Here is a 21,580-nt window from a genome sequence, read left to right as displayed (position 1 = left end):
TAAACATTTAACTATGTATGAACATCAAAGTACACCATAAACCATATCTGATCTTAACATAGAAAAAACCTTGCTTAGGATACATGTGAAATAAAAGTTCACAAAGGTAAAGATTTGACCACTTAAACTTTTAAAAACCTTTATGTCGGAAAGTACAATGTACTATGAAAGCGCAAATATTTCTCTCTGGTTTCTTTTTTTGCAGCATAGGGCAGAAATTAATTTTCTTAATCTATAGAGTGCTTATAAATCAGTAAATAAGATGAGATCCCTGATATAAAATGGGCAAAGAACAATTACAAATAGCTAGTAAACACGAAATTTTAACCATCTTAGTATCATAAATGTAAAATAAAATTGGATAAATTTCCCATCTCAAATTATAGGGGATTTTAAGTAGCTAATACTGTTTTTGAAGAAGGAGAGGAAAATAGGCACTTTATATGCTATTGGCACTTTGCTTGCAGGATATATAAAAATCTGCTAAGTTATGTGTACCCTTTGACATGGTACTTTTGTTCCTGGGAATTTATCCTAACACAATAATTACTACAAAGGGGGATTGGTAAAATAAATTACAGCCCATCTACACAAGGGAATACCATGCAGCTTTTTAAAATTTATTATTTAGAAAAGGAGTGTCAGATAGGCTTGCTCTCCTCCACCGACTCTGGAATTGATTGGTCGTCTCTTCTTGGGACGCTCTTTTGAGAAGGGCTCTGAAGCCACGTCATAGAGGCATAGAGAGGCGAAGTAAGCATGTGCTTAAGTCATGTTCAAACCCAGGCATCCTGGCTCCAGAGTCTAACCACTGATTCCTCTCCGTCACTCTCAGTCAGGTATTGTTCAGTTGCTTTACATGGATCAGCTCATTTCCTCCTCAGAACAGACCTTCCTGTCTTGTTCATCAAAGGCTTAGTGGTCATTTCTTATATGTCAGACACTGTGGGGAGGGCCTGCAGAGGGGAATACACACAGCTCTGTTCCCAGGGTCAGGCATAGGTCTGCTAAAAGGTCCAGGTGTGGAAATGTGAGTGAGGTATCATGCTACATAAGGTGTGGTGGTTACAGGACGCCCAAGACTAGATCTGCTTTACCTTGGGATCTACCTCTTACTTAGCTCACGGGAGAGGTGTGGGGGAATGGAGGGGATGTTTTGGATAGCTGCAGAATCTCAGTATCTTCCTTTGGGTAAGGGGAGTAATTGGCCCTTGATCTGAAGTGCGAGAAACCCTCTTTGAATTAGTAGGACAGCTATGTTCCGGACAACAGAGGGAACTGCCACACCAATGGGTAATGTCAGCTAACCCACAGGACTCGTGGGCAGATCGTTGAATGCTGCAAAATGCTCTGGGAGCCTCTACAAGCCAACTCGTGACTGTAAGAGTAAGGGGGGGGACCCTGTAATGAGACCTGAATCCCAGATTGATTTTTGTAATGAGGAAATCAATTTCCCCAGGAAATGGTGTGACGGTATGATGTTTGGATGAGCGTGCTCGTTGGTTGGTCTGTTGTAGACATTTTGACAGATTGTCTCTCTGGCTGGATTGTGCTTGTGCTGCTGTTCCCCAGTGCTGATAGCACCCCTTTCCCTTCAGTGACGCTGTCTTGTTTTCTCCTCCTAGGTTTATGGAATCTGAGCTGGACCTAAATGACATCATTCAGGAGATGCACGTGGTGGCCACCATGCCAGACCTGTACCACCTCCTGGTGGAGCTGAATGCCGTCCAGTCCCTTCTTGGCCTGCTGGGACATGATAACACAGATATCCTTTCAGATCTGTCCTCAGTAGGAAGGCTGACGTGGTGGGGGGGATGCTGTTTACTCTCTCCTCCTGTCTGTCTCTGCCGTCACGTCTGGTGTTCTATTTCCATTCTAATTACCTCCCATCTCAAAACACACGCTGCTCTTGATTCATTCAAAATCTGGTGTATATCTATTATTAAATCTTGGGCGATCCTTAATTGTCCTATTTGCTCTTATTAGTACTAGAATTCATTGTGATGTATCTGTTCGTACATCAACAGCATTAATTTTTCAGGATCTTGATTTGGAGGCCCATTAGAGAGGCGAGGCCAGACAGGATCTGAATATGTTGATCTAGATAGACATCATTCTGCTAGCAGATGGCCCAGTGGTGTTGAGACTAGAGGATGCAGCAAACCGTGATGGAGAGCACATTGGAATGTCCAGGAAGACAGGGATTTTTATCTGTTTTATCCACTGCTGTATTCCCAATTCCTTAAAAAAAGCTTGGGTGTACAATAACATTAGTATTTGTGGAATCAGCATTATACCTAAACAGATAATCTAGGTTTGACTCCTCTTGTGTGAAATTTGGTGGTCCTCTAGCCCTTAGTATGTTCTGCAAAAGTATAGTTAATAACTTTTGCCTTTCAGTGGCATTGAGAGGGTGAAAGGAGATCATAGAAGTGCTAAGCAGTTTCCGATACATAGTGGGCATTTAGTAAATGTTACTTTTAACTGAATCTGAGTCATGATTTTGGAAACAATTTTATACTTTGTCTTTGCTAGCCTATGTGCCACAGCTTTAGTGCAAAAGGTTTTTTGGATGTGCCTGTGGTTCAGGTTACGTTCATTAAATTCTCTTCATTAAATTCTCTCGCCGTAGCTGTTCTGTTAGAATCCAGATTTTCGAAGGTAAGAGACAAATGTGTAGTTAGTCTGCTTGAGTGATATTCATGGGGCAGCTGCTGCTGCTTCATGTTATTTTCATCTTTCTGGTAATCTCTCTCCAGAGAGCATGTCTGACTAGGTTCTTTCCTGCTTGATAATTCTCATAGAAATAAATCAGCGAATAATTTTAATGCAGGCTTCGTGAAGGGTGATCTTAAGCCATTTCTGATACTTGATGTAATGTTAGGCAGTATTAAGAATCGCTGTGACAGTCCCCAGATTGATGAGTGTTCCCCAGGGTTCACTGCAGAATTCTGGGATGTGGGAAGAACCCTCGTCAATTAGCTTGTTTCTGGGTGAGTTCAGTGGAGGGTCTTGCGAATTCATTCATTAGACGTGTTTTGAGTGCCCATTATGTTGCAGGCACTATGCTAGGCCCTGCGGAACTGTAGGCTATCCTGGATGCTCAAACAGCATCGTCAGTAAACATATATTGGGTATAGTTAGCCCTATTCCAGGTGCTAACTACTCCTTGCAGAGTTAGTAACTAAGACTTCTAGTTGCAACTTGACATTTCAGTTCACCTCCACAGAATGGTCAATTTTCAGAACCTGAACAGACCTTAGAGATGACGTAGCCCAGTGCCTTATTTATTTATATTTATTGTAGTGATAAGTCCGAGGTCCAGGTGTTGCACAGCGAGCGGTTGAGGTTGAGGCTGGCACTCCAGGCCCCCGATTTCCAGCCCGTTGTTCATTCTAGCACACCTTGAGTCTCCTCCCTCTAGGATTTACTCCGTCCCTGACAGAGTTGCCGTCAGCCGTTCATTACCATGTGTATTAATGCAGAAATCACCTAGTTTGTTTCTGGAAACACAGCTCTCATCCATTTTTCTATTCCTGCACACTCAAAATCATAGTAGCAGGTTTCCGAAGATGTTGACAGTTTGCTGATTCCCCAGCCCAGTTCCTGCTGAGGAGAAGACTGACACGAGAAGTGCTACTCGGCGTCGGTATACTTGGGAGACACAAGGGCACAGATGTTCCAAGTTGTTAAGTTCTGGTCTTTAAAAAGGAAAAAAGCAAGTTCCCCTGTAATAACTTTGACAGACTGCCATTTCCCTCCTGTTTTCTGAGAGTAGACTGGTTCTCCCCGCCCCCCCTTGTATGCCAGCCTTCACCCTACTGCCCTAATGATATTTTTTTAAATCTGATTTTTAATTATGCCCTACATCAAATTTAAAGTGCATTTGAAATTCTTTTAATTACCTAATTTTAATTAGATGCAGCAATTAGGGTAAATGTCATCCTCCTCAAAGTACAATTCTTCCTGAAAGTGGTTTCAGGAAAGGGTCGGCCCTCTTGACTTGTATCTAGCGGATCTTCTATCGGTAGGAATGTTGATCTCTCAGCAGCATTGCACTCTGCTGCTTGTCTTATCTGTGATCTATAATGGAAATTTTTCTTCAGGAAACGGTTGCTAACAGTTTACTGTTGTACAGCTGTAACTGCCCGAAACACCTTACCATGAATAAACAATTTCATGGCAGTCATGACTTAAATTTTTAATCTTTCTTTAACTCTTCATCTATCCACCGAGACCATCCATGGCTGGTTATGTTCCCAGCAAGCACAGGTCATCTTTGCTTTGTCCTTCTCTGAGGAAACATAAACGATAGGGATTTTAATTGGATCAGAGGCTGGTTTGTTGTAACCTTAAGAGGCAGAGGATGCGAGAAAACAGCTTGTGCCTCGTCCTTTCAACCGTGAGCAGCAGCTTCCGAGTTTATTCTGGCGCTCTGCATCAGTGCTGCTGGTGAGGGCTTGTCAGCGCTCTGTGCCCCATTGCCTCCCTCGAGAGGCTGGAGCCCAGCCATGAGTTGGCTGCAGAGTGGAATTCTGGTCTGTGAAGAGCACCTCTGGGGGGGTGAGGGGCAGAGAGGGAGGGGCACGCTCCTCACACGGTACTGAAGGGTCTCTGAATGCATTCGGCGAGAGCACAAGGTGGGTGTGATCCAACAGCTGCTGCCTGTGAGCAATACTGCTTTTTCAAACAGTTTTTCCTTTAAAGTAAATCATTGAAACATGCACGGAGCCTCCCTCTCCCCCGGCCCCCCTCTTTGTGAACCTTTTGGAGCGTTTCTGCTGAAAACGAAAACCAGAGGTACTATTAAAGATATTTTCTTAAGGTATTGCTAAACAGTTTTTGTGGCCCAGCGTAAGCCAAATTTACTCAGTTTGCCTAAAGGAACAAAGAAGAATAATACAAGGGGACGATGAAACCCCTGATGGTGACTGATCACCCCTTCTGCTACCCCTACCCCCCCCCCAAAAAAAAATCAAGGCACCAGATCCATAAGTGTCCTATTTTTGTATGTCGTTTGCTTTGTTCTCAGTGTGAGTGACAAGTCAGTGGAATTCTTTCTAAAGCGCTTGCGGTAGGTCAAGGCATTTCCGAGGTACTTCCTTAGTATGATAAGCCCTGTTGGGTTCCATTAGGGAAACAAGAAATAGTAACTCTAGTCAATAGCAAAAACACTCAAATTACTATATGTGGTGATAAGTGCCCATAGAGTGTTATACTCAGGAAAGGCCACTGGAGTTCTGAGAAGGTGTGGGTCATCTCTGACTTGGGGCTGATTAGGTAATTGGGCATTGGAGATGGGTAAGCTTTTGACAGATGTGGAAATGAGAGTTTATTTTCATGGCCTCTCCCTTTGCAGTGGAAATTGACATTCCTCACATCCTGGACGCTGACATGCTCTTGCTGGCTGCTCACGGAGTCACAACACACTTACCAGATCTCGGGTCTATTAAAAAAAAAAATCACGACTGCTGCTTCCCAGCTAAGTGCCCTATTCTTTAATAAAAAATATTGAGTAATCTAAACCCAATTTATTCAAAGTCTACTTTCTCTCCGTCCGTTTGTGATTCAGAAAAATGAGGTCTCGTTGTAATGTTAACTTAAGGCCTCAGTCCAGTGGGTTGCATGCTAATATGCAGGAAGGGAGAAATTCGTTTGTTACCAGGTGGATCACTAGTGCTGATGGCACAACTCTTTCTTTTGTCTGGAATAATTTTAGGGAGTGGTCGTTAGCGCTATTCTAAATTACCGCTTAGTTTTCTCAGACTCTAGAAAGCCAAGAGGACTTGCAAAGTTGTCCTGTTAGATTTTGTGAAGAATTACTATGGGAATTGGAAAATAAGGACTAGGAAGAAGTTGTTTTTTTTGCTGTTTTTTTTTTTTAGATCAGCTGGGATCAACTGAACTTGAACAGTTTGGGTCTGAGAATGCTAAAGTGGAACAAACTGACTGTGACACACCATGTTATCCCAGAGGGTGTGTACAATAGTCAGGGCTGCCATGAGTTAGAGGCCCAGTGTTATTGAGCAGGATTAAGGCTGGGAAAAGTTGGGGCCTCCTAAGAGCTTTCTTCTAATTGGACTGGGAGGGAGTGGGCGTTTGCTCCAGCGTTTTCCGATATGTACTGTCTAACAAGACTTGTGTGTCTCAAGCTGTTGTTTTGCTAGGAGCTAGTCTCATTTTGATATTTTCAGAATCAAAGTCACAGAAAAGAATTTAACTTCTTGTTTCTCATCTATAGTCTGACTTCCCTGATAATCTGTACTAATAAACCACCTGGAGTTTTTGTTTGTTTGTTTGTTTGTTTTTTGAGCCATTTAAATATACTCTGATGAAAGTCAGGTTAGGTAAAAAAAAAAAAAAAGTGCCTAAATGGCAATCTAGGAAAAGGACCTCTTAATGTAATTTTTTATCTTGTTTATGAGTTTTAGGTGAATCCCATGTCCCTAGACGGTTAGGGAGGTTGTAGCCTGCTGTAGACATTTTCCCTGTGGTGTTATAGTGCCCACTAGCACTTAGTAGGTACTTAATAAATGTAGAATGAGTGCATATTCTCCCTCATATTAGTTTGATCTAGGATTGGGATAAAATGAAGGGTCCAGGTTCATTCTGGGTAGCTCTGTGCCAGCTGTTTCAAAAGGAGAAAAAAAAACATTTTGTTTGTGTTTTGAAATTCGTCTGCATTAACTGAGCTATGTCTAATCACCATCCTCGTCTAGGAATAAAAGAAAAAAGATATTTTTTTTAAAGCCCCCTGTTTTACCCCTAAATCAGTTATATATTCTGAATCTATACTGGTTCATTTTTCTTAAGTAAGCCTTTTTGAAATGACTTTTTAAAAAAGCTATCTGCTTTATCTGTCTTGTTCTTCTTTATCTTAAAAAAAAATAACATTCCTTGTGGACACACTCATTGGAGATTAATAAGATTAATGTTCAGTTTCTGTACCAAGACTCTACGTGGGATCAGGCTCAGAAACAAATAATATAGATCCAAAAAATAGAAGTGGACACCCCTCTTTTTTCCAAGAGCCATTGGTTATGGACCGTTTTGTGCCCAGCCGCTCTTTTCTATTTCACTTTTTGTTATACTAGCTTATTGCCCCAGTTGTGGACAGGTACAGAGGGAGTGAGTGGGGTGGCCTTTCTACTCGACATGACAAAATAGGCTATCAAAAACTGTGTTTTAGTAATTCACAGAGAGACAGGCTCTCTGTTTTCCTATTATACTTGGACGGGAGAGCCTTTTACCTTGTGAAATGAAATTGTAACTACAGTGGAAAAACCTATCATCCATGCCTGGAGTCTGCTTGTGAAGAAATGCTGGGTGGGTGGCAGCCCAGGCTGAGTTTTCTCATCAAGATTGAGAGTTCATCTGTCTGTCTGTAGTTTCTGCTCTTATTCCTCTTTCCCGTCTTCAAATGACCTCCGTCTTCTGGGTCATATGACGTTACGCAGGAGTTGATGATGACAATTATGGACTCATTACTGCCTTGCTGAAATGCTGTGTGGTGAAAGTTGGGGATTTATGTAAAATCAGTTAGTGGTAGGATGGATGAGATGTTTACCAGACCTGGTAGCTGGTAACTGATTTCTTATTTGACTTCTCAACCGAGGCAGGAGAGTAGACAAGGAGATAGCCACTGGAACATTATAAGAAATGATTTTCTTGGTAAAAGTTAAGACATTTATCCTATTCCTATATAAAGCCACCGCCGTTGTCATTTTGTTCCCCTTTTTAAAAAAAAAGTTCCTAGGTTTCATGTGACATATTTGTGAGCATGGTATTAGACTAAACAATGAAAAAGATGATATCTGGCCCAAAAGAGTGTAGAGGCTGAAAAAGGACTTGGTCAGTTTGAATGGCTGTGGCATAGCTAGCTGAAATGTAAAATTAGATCTTCCCACCCACTGTGACCCAGAAAGAGGGGACTGCTGTTTTTAGCGAAAACCTAGAATTTAGATTTGAGAGGCTTTAGGAAAAGTGAAGGCAACGGTGAGGACTTTGGCCGTTCCGTAGGAAGACTTGGCTAACAGTCTGTATTCTAGCGCTTTCATATTTCCTCAGTACTTTGACGTAACGTGGCCTTTAACATGTGTGACCTCACTTGTTCCTCAGTGAGATAGGCTGGGCAGAGATCGTTACCACCATTTAACAGACAAGGAAACGAAGCTGTAAGGAAATCAAGGGGCTGTAGCAAAATTCCATGGATAGTGATAGTTTGGGGACAGATCAGTTCACTAAAGATAGGAAGCAAAGATGACTATGATATGACATGACTCCTGTCCTCAAGTCTGCTCTTTATCTATTGTTCTTTCATATATAACCCACGTATCTCTTGAGGCTATTGTTTTATTCACAACCATCCCATACTAGCTAATAAGTACTTAGTCATGCATGGTGTTATTTAAAGGATACTGCTTATTGCATGCCCGATTCACATCCTTGTCCTGTAGACGCCGGACTCTGCAGTGGATGGATGGGTGAATGGAGGATGGATAAATAGATGAAATGTCGTGCATATTAAGAGCGTGAGTAGATAATAATAAGGTTTTTACATCTCCGATGTAAGAACTTTTTAAGAGAATAAATGTAGGAGCTTCTTAGATGATGAGAATGAGGGGGAGTTGCCAGCATTTTGTTCTTTTTCCTGGAACTTTCATATAACTTATGTTGTTAATAAATCACAGTTCTTTTTTCTGTGGGTACAGTAGGGCCAATAGCTAGAATTTACCTGAATATAGCCCTGTTTCAAGTTGGTGTGTATTCCCCCTCTGCATTCATAGGAAGTGTAGTGGCAAAAATATTGTTTTTGGAATCAGATGAACCAAACGTTCTTCCTTGCTATTGCAGTGCCCTTGAGGTAAGTTACTTCGCCACTCTGAGCTTGAGCTTTCTCATCCGGAAAATGGGGATCACACTTACAATGCCGTTGTGAGAATTCAGCACAGCGCTCAGCATAACGATGACTTTTAAAAACGGTGGTTATTATCATGGCGACTACTGCAGCCTTTAGAGGGAGAACTACTAATTCCTACTCATCAGGGTTTCCAGGGGTTAATTTGGTAGCTTGCTTTTTTAAAAAAAACATTAAGTCAAACAACTTGTATATTTTGGTTTACTAGATATCAAGTGTTAAGTGTGATACACAGTCTTTTGCGTCAACAAGCTTGCTGGTCACTTTGTTAATAAAAGTTATAAGCATGAAGGAGCTCTGTCCAAAGACCCTTACGCTCTTTATACAACATTAAGCTTTATAGCCCTCCCATGTTTGGGGTACATATCACTTTAAAGAGTGAAAGAATAAGAGACAGAAAGCTTAATTACTTACTCATGATGGTTAGTTAGCTGGTCAGTTATAGATGAGTAAAATGAACCTTCAAATAATGTTTCAGCAAAAGATGTTCATGAAGCACCTGGAATATCAGTTGGCAGTTACCAAGTCCTGTCATTCTTGTTAACAGGTCCTGTATCCTTTTATTTTCCTCTTTTCAGTCCTGGTGAAACTGCCTTGATTCTGACCCTCGTCTCACTCCTGGACTCTTGTGTGCTGTAGCTTCGGAACAGGTCTTCCTCCTTCAGGCCTGGTTCCCCTCCACCCCCTTGCACTCCTGCAGCTATCCACTCATCCTGCCCCCCATCTGCCCGCCCCCAACACTCACAAAACTTCAGTGCATCCTGCACACAGCTGTTAAGTTATTCTGTCAAAATATTATCTCCTTTATATAGTTCCAGTTATAATTTTCTCTCCCCTCCCTTCCCTAATTCTCATTCTTTTCCTCTTCCTATGCCCTTTTACATTCTAGTCTTTCTTCTTTTATTCTTGTTGTTTTGCTTTCTAGCCTACCTGCCCTCATCTTTTTTAGTTGCCTCTTTTCTGACCAATCTAGCAAATCATTCCTGATTTCCCAGTTCAATTTGATTGCTTTTTCAGGAAGTCTGCAGTTCATGTTGTCTGCATTCCTCATTTACATGTTGGTAATTGCCTGTGGTATGTAGTAATGTTTTAATGTCTTTGATTATCTCATGTCCTCATTTTATGATGAGGAAACGGAGGCCCAGAAAGAAGAATAGATTTGCCTTTATCACTGTCACAGTGCCTTATTCATCATAAGGCATTCAGTAAATGCAGCTTGATGGAGCAAGTAGGGGTGTGTGTGTGTGTGTGTGTGTGTGTGTGTGTGTGTCCAAGGTGAGGGAAGGGAAACTTGATTTAGTTTTGGCATCCGGTTTCCAAATACAACTCCTTGTTTCTCTCCTTCATGTTTTCTTTCACTTAATCTCCCTGTTTTTTTGCCTAGGGTTTAATTCTCATTGTTTGCATTTCTTTCATGTCCAAAGCAGTGTGGTATTTGAGGGGAAGGGAGGGTGGTGGGGTCTAGCACAGTGCAGTGTAAATCCTTCCCTTTACACTGTAAATCTATTTGTCATGCCCTGGTCTCTGCAGACTCCTTGGTGAACACCAGCCATTTCATCCCAGAATTCATTAATGCCTTTGAAGGTGAACCGTACAAGGTAGTGACGATTATACTGAGTTCTAAGAATTTAAATGATGAGACGAGGCTAAGGACATTGGCCTAGTTCTCACTGGAAAAGCGACCCCCTGAGCAATCATATTTGAAGTTTTGAAATTTATGAAAATACACTGAATCTGTGGAACCAGTTGCCAGGAAGGCAGCACAAGGAAAGAGGCTGAGTTAGTTAACACCATTTACCAAATACCCACTGTGAGCAGAACCTTGTTAAAAGGATGTTAATAAAACCAGAGCCTATGAAAGGTAAACAGTGATGAAACGATTGACAAGGAAACAGAAGGGAGCCAAATACTTGAATCAAATTATCAGTAGCGTTTCAGTATGTATGTGGTGCCCTTAACATTTTTCACATGTATCCATAGCTGTGGTTGATCTGCTTCAGGAATTAACAGATATAGACACGCTCCACGAGAGTGAAGAAGGAGCGGAAGTACTCATTGATGCCCTGGTAAGTCACACGTCCCTCTGGGGTTTTGCAGACTTGGGTATGGCGTTGACATCTCTGTGAGTGGCATCAGCTGTGGCAAGGCTGGACTGAGTGAGGAGAGTAAGAAAGTAGCAATGCAACTTGTGGGCACTTTATTCTTGGGAGCTGTGTTAGGGAAGGGGTTGTAGAGGCCTAGCTTTTTTTTTTTTTTTAATATTTTATTGGGGATTTGGGGGAGAGAACAGCATTGGGGAATTGGGGGAGGGGAACAGTGTTGGGGAATTGGGGAAGAGAAACAGACGAGTTGCTGTCCTTTTGTTCTTCAGTCTAGTTGTGGAGGACATCGCTTCACTGGCCCATGTTGGTATTATCATTGCGCTCTTCCCAGGTGAGGCAGTCACTTGCTGGCCATTGGACGGTGGCTCATGCCAGTTTCACAAAAGCTCACGCCCACTGCCAGATGCCCACTGCAGCTTACGCCGTGACCGGCGACTCATGGCAGCCCAGCTCCAGGTCGAGGTGTTGTTCACCATCTTAGCTGTAGAGGGCAGTGTCACTGGCCCTCATGTGGGATCTAAACCAGTGGTCCTGCTCTTCAGAGCTCGTGCTCCCAAGCCAACTCTTAACCAACGAGCCACTTAGCCGGCCCCCGAGGCCTAGCATTTTTTGAATATCTGCTGTAAGCAGTCCTTTTCTCATTCTTTTCACTTCATGTAACCCTCACCATATCCTCCCAGATGGGTATTATTCCCATTAACAGCTATGAAGCTGAGGCTTAGGGAGGTGGAACAACTTGTCCGTGGTCACACAGCTGGGACCTGAACCTGTGTTCTCTTTGTCTCCATGTCCCTGTTCCTCTACTTCCAACTGTGTTGCTACTGACCTGTTTACAAAAAGATTTCACAGATGTTTCGTTTCTCCTCTGGCCTTTATAATTCCAAGCGCTAGTGAGGACAAGTGTCATTATTACTTTACAATCAGAGAATTGGAGAACGTTAAAAATGAGAACAAATCTTTCAGCTCATCCAGGCCAGAACTGCAGCCCTACCGGTGGAAGACAGGGCCAGTTGATTTCTGCGTTCCTTTTCGTGGAGCCCATTCCAGGCAAGGCCTCTGGATGTTCTTCAGCCATTGTTCCAGGAAACTCAAAAGGAGTTTCCGTGTATGTGAGGTGAACAGATCTAGTCTCCTTGCCTCGGTTTACACATGAGGAAACCCGGATGCAAAGTGGAGGCTTCCACTGGGTCCCTCAGCTAGTCCCTGTAACGGCTGAGATTAGAGCCCGCATATCCTGATCCCCACCCCGGTCCTGCCCCACCACCTGTTTCCCTCCCTCTCCGGTGATCAGAGAGGGCTCCCAGGCTGCGAAGGCATCACAGCTGGTCGGTGGCAGAAGTGAGTCTAGTCCAGCCTCTTACCCTGATACTTCTATGGAGCTCTGTCCGCCCACCAAGCTATCGGCCCCCTGAAGGCTCTGTTGCATTTTCTTCCTTTCTGTTGTCTGGTAAGAATGTTAATAAGTACTGGTTTTGATGCAGTTTGCAGCGTTTATCGTAGATTGCTGCAGCCACTTGTACTGGGAGCACCTGGGGTGCTCGGTAGGCTACCTTCTGGCCCTACCCAAGACCTACTGAATCAGAGTGGCTGGGACTGGGGTCCCACATGATTCTGAGATGCTGTCACTACACTGCCTACCCCTTCCTCACACATTCTCTCTCAAGGTTCTTGACACCTAGAAATTTCCCCTGTGCCATGCTCGCTGCTGGCATTTGGTGTGAATTAAGGGGTTGCGAACCCACTGGATATGAAGAACTATCTCTTACAGAGAGCGAGGCTGGAGTCCAGCAGGGCCATTCGTGACTGAGTATGATGAAAATTTCTATTGCCATTTTTCTTTATTCCTAGAGTGAACTTCCACTTTTGTAGAATTCGGGACCTTTATTTTTTCCTTTGAACTGCGGTGCAGAAAGAAAAGGATGATGTTGGGGTGTCCTTTTGTTTTGAGGAGCATCCGAAGGAAGGCTGTGGCACTTGCTCCTTCACTGTGTCCCCACAATGTCATTTGCAGTCTTACCTTCCAGGGGTTAATTACAGTGGCCTTGAATGAGCCTTCCTGCTTCGTCCCTGGGCTGATTTTAATTACCATCCTCTGCCTGTGTGAATAGAGGAGAGGAGAGAGGAACAGCTAGCCTAGCTGCTGCCTGTAAAACATCCTTGGAAACAGGAGTTCACACAAAAGCCCTGTTTGTGTTTTCGGTGTCGCTGAGCCCACTGACACAAGCTGGATCTTGCAGATTTTATTGTTTGCTTGGAAAGTAACAGTTCGTCCCCAATTGGGAGAGCCATACGGTAGCTGCTGTAGCAGGGTTTTTCTGTTTGTTTTGTTTTTATATTATTTTAAGATTTTGACTCTTACAGCTTTATGTTGCTGGGGCTGGTGCGATTCAAAAACAATTGAACAGTCATAGACTCCCATATATTATCTGCGAGTCTACAGCCAGTCAGAGGCCATCACCCAATATCAGAGAGCAGAACCAATGGGTGGTCTTCCATTTGTTTTTTTTCCCCACACTTGTGCTGCATTCAGGAAGAAGTTTGATAAGTATTCTCATATTACAAGGGTTGAGTTGTCTTCTTAGTTTTAATTTGGGGCCAATATCAGAGGCCTGGAATTGCATGAGCAGAGGCTAGAGGGCATGTAGCAGAATTTATTGTGCTGTGCAGTTTGCAGTTATTGCCTTGGTCTTTTTCCCAGTTGGAAGTCCTAAGCAATAGAATAGCACATTTGTGGGGAGAGAGTGCTGTCCTGGCATTCTCAGGCGTCTTTGGAGTTTAAAATTGGATTCGCATCCTCTGCTATTACTTATGCAAAGGGTGAATGTTTGTGCTTTGTAACACGTTGATTTGGTGGCCTGGACAACAGGCTCATCTGAAGAGTAGTAAATGCGAGGGCATACTGCTTTGGTGGCAGTTCTCTGGCATACCTTTCTAAAGAAATCTCTGGACTCCTAGAGAGCCGTGATTAGATTATAGCCATTTTTCTACTTACTAGTCCCCAAACGTGCCATGTGCTCGGTGGTCCCAGGCCTTTGCTCACATCTGCCCCAGCTTGGTAAGCCTTTCTTCTCCTGGGCTACTGGGAGTACTCTTACTCATCCTTCAAAGCCTCACTTAAACCTTACTTCTTCTGAGTTTTTTCCAGACTCATCACCTCGGCAGAATTTGTGTTCCCCTAGCACTTTGTACATCCTGGCCCTTGTCACATTAGTTTACAGACATGTGTCTATAAGTTTGTCTTTCCTGAGTTGTGATCCCTGTCAGGGGAGTGGCCAGAGCAGAGGCCCTGTCACTTGTCAGCTGTGTGTCTTTGGGAAAGTGACCTAACCTTTCTGTGCTAGTTTCTTCTCCTGTAAAATGGGGGTAATGGTAGTAGTTTGCACAGTGCTGAAGTGAGGAATAAATGAGATATTTAATAAGTCTTTGGAACAGTGTCTGGCTCAGAATACACAGCCGATAAATGTTGACCATTATCTCCCTAAAGATACTAGGCCTGGTATTATCTTCCTAAAGGCACATGTGAAGTACTTAGTAAATGTCAGTGTCTGCCACGCAGTGAAATGTTTATGAATGTTTGTTGAGTTCAACAAACATTCTGTTTCCTTTCAACAAATATTCAAAAAACATTTTGAACAAATACAAACATTTGAAGGGTATGGGCCTGAATAAGACATGGTAGGATAGAGGTTTAGTTGTTTTTAGAAAAGGATGAAATAAGTAATGATAATAATACAAGGCAGAATATTAAGAGTGGTCGTGAGAGATGCAAGCCGCTGTGGAAGTGAGGAGGACACTTCTGATGGGGAAGAATCAGGAAGGGCCGCAGAGCTGCAGGTACTGGCCTCTATGGGGGGAGGCTTTCATGTGAGGCTGGGTGGAGGGGTCGCAGCCAGAGGAGGGGGAAGTGTGGCTCTGCTGGGACGCTGGACAGGGGGCCCGGGAGCCATCATTTGCTCTAAAGAGTTTAATAAAAGTGGCTTTCATGTGAAAAGCCAAGGGACTGCCCTCCGTACCCATTCCTGCCCTCAATTAACCCCATTAAATGTTAAACTTTGAAGTCCTGTGTTAGTTTGGCTTGGGCTCGTTGGCGATACATTTGTGCTGCTCAGGTTGGCAGGTTTTCGGCTGCTCTGAGGGTACTTATTATATACATTTCTGGATCCTATCATTTCTGTCCCTTTTCATTTTTATTAACATCCTCACCTTCATCTGTATTTGCTCCCAAGCTAAATTCATTTGTTCATTCATTCATTCAATGTTTATTGAGTGCTCGGTATATTCTGGACTCTAGGAACTGGGCACATAGCAGTGAGCAAAACTGACTCTGCTTCTGTGGAGCTCCTAGTCCAGTGTAGGAAGAAACAGTAAATAAACAAGGAAATAGATAGCAATTCTCTTTTACATAGAGAATTAAAATAGAGTGATGTCATGTAGATTGACTGGGAAATCACATTAGGTTAGATAGTCAGGAAAGGCCTGAGTTCTGGATCAGAGGAAACCAGCCATTGAGAATGACCACGGGCAAGACGGGACAGGTGCTGAGCACCTAAGGCAGGAATACTCTTGACACATTCAAGGATCAGAAAAAAGGCAGTACTGTTAGAGCACATCTGGGGTGAGGGGCAGACCACAGCCAGGGCCAGACCACGCTGAGCCTTGCAGGCCTTGGTAGTAGGTGTGGGTGGAATTGCCAGCGTGAAGGGGAGTAATTGAAGGATTATAAGCAAGTGGGTAGTAACATAGTCAGGCCTAACCTTTTTAAACAACAACCTCTTAGCATGCTGTGTGGATAATGGATTGGAGGGGCAGGAGTGGAAGCTAACCTATTACTAGAAAGGTTTCAGCAGGCTTAAACTTTGCATTATGACCATATTGCCATATGCATCCTCAGAACTTACTGTTTGATCAAGATTCAGTGGATCTGGGGGATTTTTTATCACTGTTTTTAAATAGGAAAGTTCCAGAGCTACTAGTAAGTAGAAAAACTTAAACTCTTGAGAAAACTTATTGGCAGATTGTGCATCCTTCAAACCCCCTCATCTGCCTCTTTTTTATTTCCTCCTCTTCTCTTGTATCTATTCTTTCTGGTGAAGTGGAAAAGGATATCTGATCATGCCCTTGAACTTTATCCCAGTAGGATCTGCTGGAATATTGTTTGGGAGACTTGCTAACGAGCAGAAATAACCAATGACTTATCAGAAAATGTCAGGCTTAAATAGTCATGATTTGCAAGGCTAGGACTGCTCTGGCTGATGATTTCATTCCTAAGCAGGGTTTGTTTTTAGTTTCAGACTTGGTTACAGATCCAAAAAATAGGCATGAAGGTGGTGGACCCCAGGGTTAGAGGGAGTAAGACAGAATGCTAATTTATGCTCCTTACTAGGCGATATCCAGAGCTATATGCATAATATATTTTTCCAAGGGTATTTTTTGAGCTAAATGTATTTTGACTGCTTGGACCCTCCTGCAATCAGATAAAATTGCATTTAATCCAGCTAAACATAGAGTTTCACACTTTGGAAGCTTAAAATGGCTGTCTGTTAGAAGTTAGATTTGCGTATAAGAAAAAAGATTTTCCTCCGGCCAGCCACACATTATCTATAACTGCTCAGTTCCCTTGGGATTTGAATGTGTGGCTTACTGCCACTATCCCCACCGCTTTCCAGATAGCAGAGATGGGAAACATAACTAAGAATCAAGTAAAAGGGGACAAATAATGCAGACAAAGCAGCAATCAGCAGTTGGAACTGGTGAAGCAGTTTGCAGACCTGACAGTGTGGTACCCAGTGGAGTTGCAATGTCTGCTGCTTCAGGATTCAGGGAGATTATAAGTCAATAAGGGTGATTTAGGGAAAAATGCACTGTGACATGGTTCATATTTTTCCTCCAGATGTTTTTGTTTTCTCTCACATACCCAAGTTGTCCAATTAGTTAAAGAAAACATTGCAGTGGATTTCTTTGGTGAAGCTTTTGCTAGCTGTGAGATTCGAGAGCACGATTGTATATCTCCTTCATATACAAGGAGGGGGAAACAGTTCTTTGTATTTATGGGTGCTCTCAATTTTGGCATCGGTATTTCCTCTAATATGCAACTAGTGTTTTTCATTGTTCCTCGCCAGGTCATAAAGGAGAGCCTAGAAAAATCTACTTCATTTGTGACTCAGGTATCACAAATGAGTTAGTATTTCAGCTTTCCCCCCGCCCAGATGCTTCTCTTAAGTTTCACACAGAAAGAGTAAAGAGGCCTTATTTCAAGATCCATCTCTCTTCCCATTGTCCCATCCTCAGGCCCAGTTTGAATTGTACACGAATGCCGGGTACACAGGTGCTCGGGAGGTGTCAGTTGAATGAGATCATTTCCTTCTCTCTCCTCTCTTCTCCCCTCGCCAACGTGATAGGGTATGATGGGAAGAAAGAGGGCCCCAGAGTTGGTCCCTTCTGCCCCACGCTTTGTGGCTTTGGCCAGGCTAGTTAACCTCTCTGGACCTTTGTTTTCGTACCTGGAAAAGCTGTGAGGATTACATGAGAGTAGATGGAGCAATATATATAAAGATTTGATTACAGTAAATAAAGTGTTTCATCATTTTATTTGAATTTAGCAAAATTTACTGAGTGTCTGCTATGTATAGCATTGTTCTAGACTTTGAAGAGTCTATCGACCTGAGTGAAGGCACGGTGCCTGCCTTCAGAGAACTTGAGTTTTTCTTAGCCCCTGGGGGATACGACCAGTGAATAACCAGGTGTCAGAAGGCATAAAGTGCTAGATTCTAACTCTCTCCTTAACTTTTGAACCAGACTCAGGGTAAGGCATGCCTCATATTTTCATTTAATCTTTACAACGTATTTCCATTTCCTAAGTGAGGGAACTGAGGCAGTGAGAAGAGGACACAGCACAGGCACACAGCAGATCTTACCTTCCGATACAGGTTTACTTATCGTCTCGTACTTAGAAATGTGTGACCTAATAGATCATTGCTTCTTGATTATTAGGTGTTTCCTTAGTTAACCTTCCTTGGTGTGCCTCGGGGTTACCCAGAGAGCACTCTCCCTAAATTGTGCCAGGAGATAGTGTGAAGCAGTATAAGCATTCTTTCACTAAGAAGGAAGCTTGGTTTTTGCTCAGCAGCTGTGTCGTCTTGGCTGAGTCACTAACCTCTTGCATATCAGCTGTATGATGTGGCTACTGAAAGTTTCCTGTAAGGTGTCGTGTGAATCAAATGAAATGAGAGACATAGAATTGCTTTTTTATCCATTAAATGTAATATAAATATAAGGCATTTTATTGTGCTAATACTCTTTTGCAAGAAGGAATTAGAAATTCATCAGAAGTAATAATTTCATAAAAGCTTAGCATGGAAAGTCAGGAATGTTTTGAGTTGAAACCTAAATTTTGAGGCGAGTGTAAAGAGTGGCTAGTAAAGTTACCAACTAAACATCTGCTGGTGCTGTGGTCTAGACATGCTTTTGACTTGACTGATCTGTTGGCCTGACTTTAAGATGGCATTTATATGAAGTGTTTAAAAAACGATGCCACAGAACGCTGGAAAGAGCGCTGGACTTGATTTCAGAAGGCGTGGGTTCAAGCGGACTAGTCCCATTACTTCCCCACTTTGGAAATTTAAATTCTACTTTGTCTCCTTAAGCTTCAATCTTTTTTTTTTTAATTAAAGTTTATTGGGGTGACAATGGTTAGTAAAGTTACATAGGTTTCAGGTGTACAATTCTGTAATACATCATCTGTATATCACATTGTGTGTTCACCACCCAGAGTCCGTTCTCCTTCCATCACCATATGTTTGATCCCAGACAACAAAAGAACAAGACAAAGAAATGAAGCAACAAAAACTCATAGACACAGACAATAGTATAGTGGTTACCAGAGGGTAAGGGGGTAGGGGAATGGTAGATGCCAGTAAGCTTCAGTCTTCAGGTCAGCATAACGATGCCTGCCCTTCCCTTGCCTCAGAGCCACTTCATGGCCCCACGGGGACAATGGGATGGGACAGCAGTGTAAACCATGGGTGGCTGATGGTTTCTTTAGTTCATTCAGTAGAGAAGTGAGAACGGGAATGGGAACATTTTGGGGACAATGTCATGACACGCATCCCTCTCTCCTTGTGCTTTCCTGTGGCTGCAGGTGGACGGGCAGGTGGTAGCGCTGCTTGTGCAGAACCTGGAGCGGCTGGATGAGTCCGTGAAGGAAGAGGCGGACGGCGTCCACAACACTCTGGGTGAGAGCAGCACGCCCAGCGCCCCCCCGAGTCTCGGTGTTTGTTTTGGGGCTTGGTATTCATGTCCCTTCCTCCTTCATGATAGAGTCAACAGCAGTGGTTTTTGTTCTGTTTTGTTTTTCCCTTCTCCCAAACTGCCTTTTCAGAAATGAAGACCTTGTGTAAATTTCATGTAACTGCAGCTTTGGTTTGGCTTATAGATCCTAAAGGCAGAAATTCACCTTCCTGGACAAAAACTGCTGGCTCCTTTCAGCAGGCCCTGGCCTCCAAAAGTTAGGATGAAATCTGTGTAGAGTGATTTTCTTTTCTTTTCTTTTTTTTTTTTTGCTTTGGGAACTTTGGATATTTTATAATTTCTTAATCCCTTTATGTTGGTTTTCCTTCCCCCTTCCCTTCAGTGGAACTAGAAACTTTTAAACAACTGTGTGTCTTTAGAGGGCATTTGATTTGAGAGTTAGCGTTTCTTTCGCTTCTTGTGTGTAGTTTGCCATGTAAACTGCGAGCTGAAATATTGCCGTTAACATAGCTGCCCCTTCCTTCATCATCTGTTCATTCCGATGGATTCCTCGGCAGTATTTCCCCTCCTACACCTCCTCCTCGAATCTCCCCAGTCTTTCCCCTTGCACAGTTGCCAAACCGATAGCCTGTTTAAAATTGTGCTTTTGGGTAGTCCTCTTTATCACCAGTCGCTGTCGTATAAAACCATAGGTGACATATCTGTAAGCAGAACTTGAGAAATGAACGCGGCCCAGCAGAAGCAGAAATTTTGATGAGATTAGGTTTTCTCTCAGCACTTTTGTGTCTGCCACAGATTTCTCTTGTAGTTTTATACTCTCTTCCATGAGGATTATCACAAAGAAGGAGGAAGACATAGCACCTAGGGAGGGAGGGGAAAGAGAACACAATAATCTGTAATTTGGGGGTTGGCCCTAATCTACAGCCAGAATTTGGCATTGCCATCTGTCAGCCTAATGCTGAATTTTGCTGACCGGAACGCTTATCAAAAGTCTTACCTGATGGTAATTAAAAGGGCCTGATGTAATGGAAAAAGCACCTGCCTGGCAAGCTGTAGATCTGTCTAGTTGCAGCTCGGTCACCTACCAACAGCTCAGGGGGGTCATCCCTGTCTCCCTTATCGAGCACCTGATGTTGGTCAGGCACTATGCTGGGCACTGGAGTGGATTAAAGATGAAGTAGGCATGGTTCCACTTCTTAAGAGGCCGACTGATGGGAAAGATAACACAGGGGAGCAAATGGCATGATAGGAGTCAGTGGAAAGCACTGTGGACGTGAAGAGGAAGGGCCACTGGGTGGAATGTGAAGGCAGGTGCATTTTGACAGAGAAATGTGAGAAGGACCCTCGAACAGGAGAGTAGCATTTGCAAAGCCATGAACGGGCCTGGGCTGTGGGGAGAGTAGAGATGGACGGTAGCAGTAGGAGGTAGAAGTGGTGGGAGATGGGACCAGAGATGTCAGGTGTGTCCAGATATGGAAGACCTTGTAAACCATGGTAAGATGTCTGGATTTTATTCTAGTGGGCAACAGGAAGCCATCTAAAGCAGAAGCAGAAGAACGAGAAGGGCTTGATTAAAATGAATGAGTTCATTTTCTTAGAAAATGGGGTAGTAATTGAAGGTGTGGTGATGATCTTCATCTCTGGTCTCGTTGCTGTTGCTCCAGGCTTTGTGTTCCACTCCCTGAGGAGGCTGCCCTGTCATTCTTGAACTTGCCATTGGCGAGACTGACATGGGCAAAGGAGTGAGGAAGGAGATAGGGGGTGCGGTGGTTTCTTCAGCCCTTTCTCCTTCAGAGCTCAGCTCCGATGTGTTCTGGGCACTGTGCTCAGAGAACACAGAACTCTATCTGCTGTGTAATTACATATCCTGGGATGTGGAGCATAGGGGCCCTGAAGGAAATGAAAGCATTGGCTGTGTTAGAATGGGACTGTAAGTGATTCCTTTAAAAATATCCCACCTTTTTAGTATCATAGTCACGCAATAACTTTTTTGTTTTTGCCTCCTAAGTTTTAATTTTGCTATCAAGCAGCAGTTTGGCTGTTGTAGGAGATGGCAGGACCAATGATGTTGGATTCTGATGGCTGACAGTTACCCCTGCCAGCGTGGCCGCTTCTCTCTAAACCAGCAGTTCTCAACCTTTCACAGGGGTTGCCTGAGACCATTGGAAAACACATATTTTCGATGGTCTTAGGAACCGAGACACTGCTCCTCTATCCGTCTCCAGGCCCACATGCAGATATGCCCACATACGAGTACCCGGCTGCCCCTGTGAAAGGGTCGTTCAACCCCCAAAGGGGTCGTGACCCACAGGTT

General features: G+C 43.4%; 1 protein-coding gene across 2 annotated transcripts in view; it reads left to right on the top strand.

The window, feature by feature from the left end:
* The window catches only part of CTNNBL1 (catenin beta like 1), a 167,093-nt gene that overhangs the window by 41,337 nt on the left and 104,176 nt on the right, over nucleotides 1–21,580 (top strand). For both annotated transcript variants that reach the window (XM_019625080.1, XM_019625081.1), the window contains exons 4-6: nucleotides 1,626–1,765; nucleotides 10,886–10,983; nucleotides 19,157–19,250. In XM_019625080.1, the coding sequence (XP_019480625.1) occupies nucleotides 1,626–1,765; nucleotides 10,886–10,983; nucleotides 19,157–19,250 (332 nt within the window). The remainder of the gene's footprint in view (nucleotides 1–1,625; nucleotides 1,766–10,885; nucleotides 10,984–19,156; nucleotides 19,251–21,580) is intronic.

Source organism: Hipposideros armiger, unplaced genomic scaffold (genome assembly GCF_001890085.2).
Source record: "Hipposideros armiger isolate ML-2016 unplaced genomic scaffold, ASM189008v1 scaffold_613, whole genome shotgun sequence".
Classification (NCBI taxonomy): domain Eukaryota; kingdom Metazoa; phylum Chordata; class Mammalia; order Chiroptera; family Hipposideridae; genus Hipposideros; species Hipposideros armiger.
Note: the sequence above shows the minus strand (reverse complement) of the source record. Positions and strands in the feature narration are given on the sequence as shown.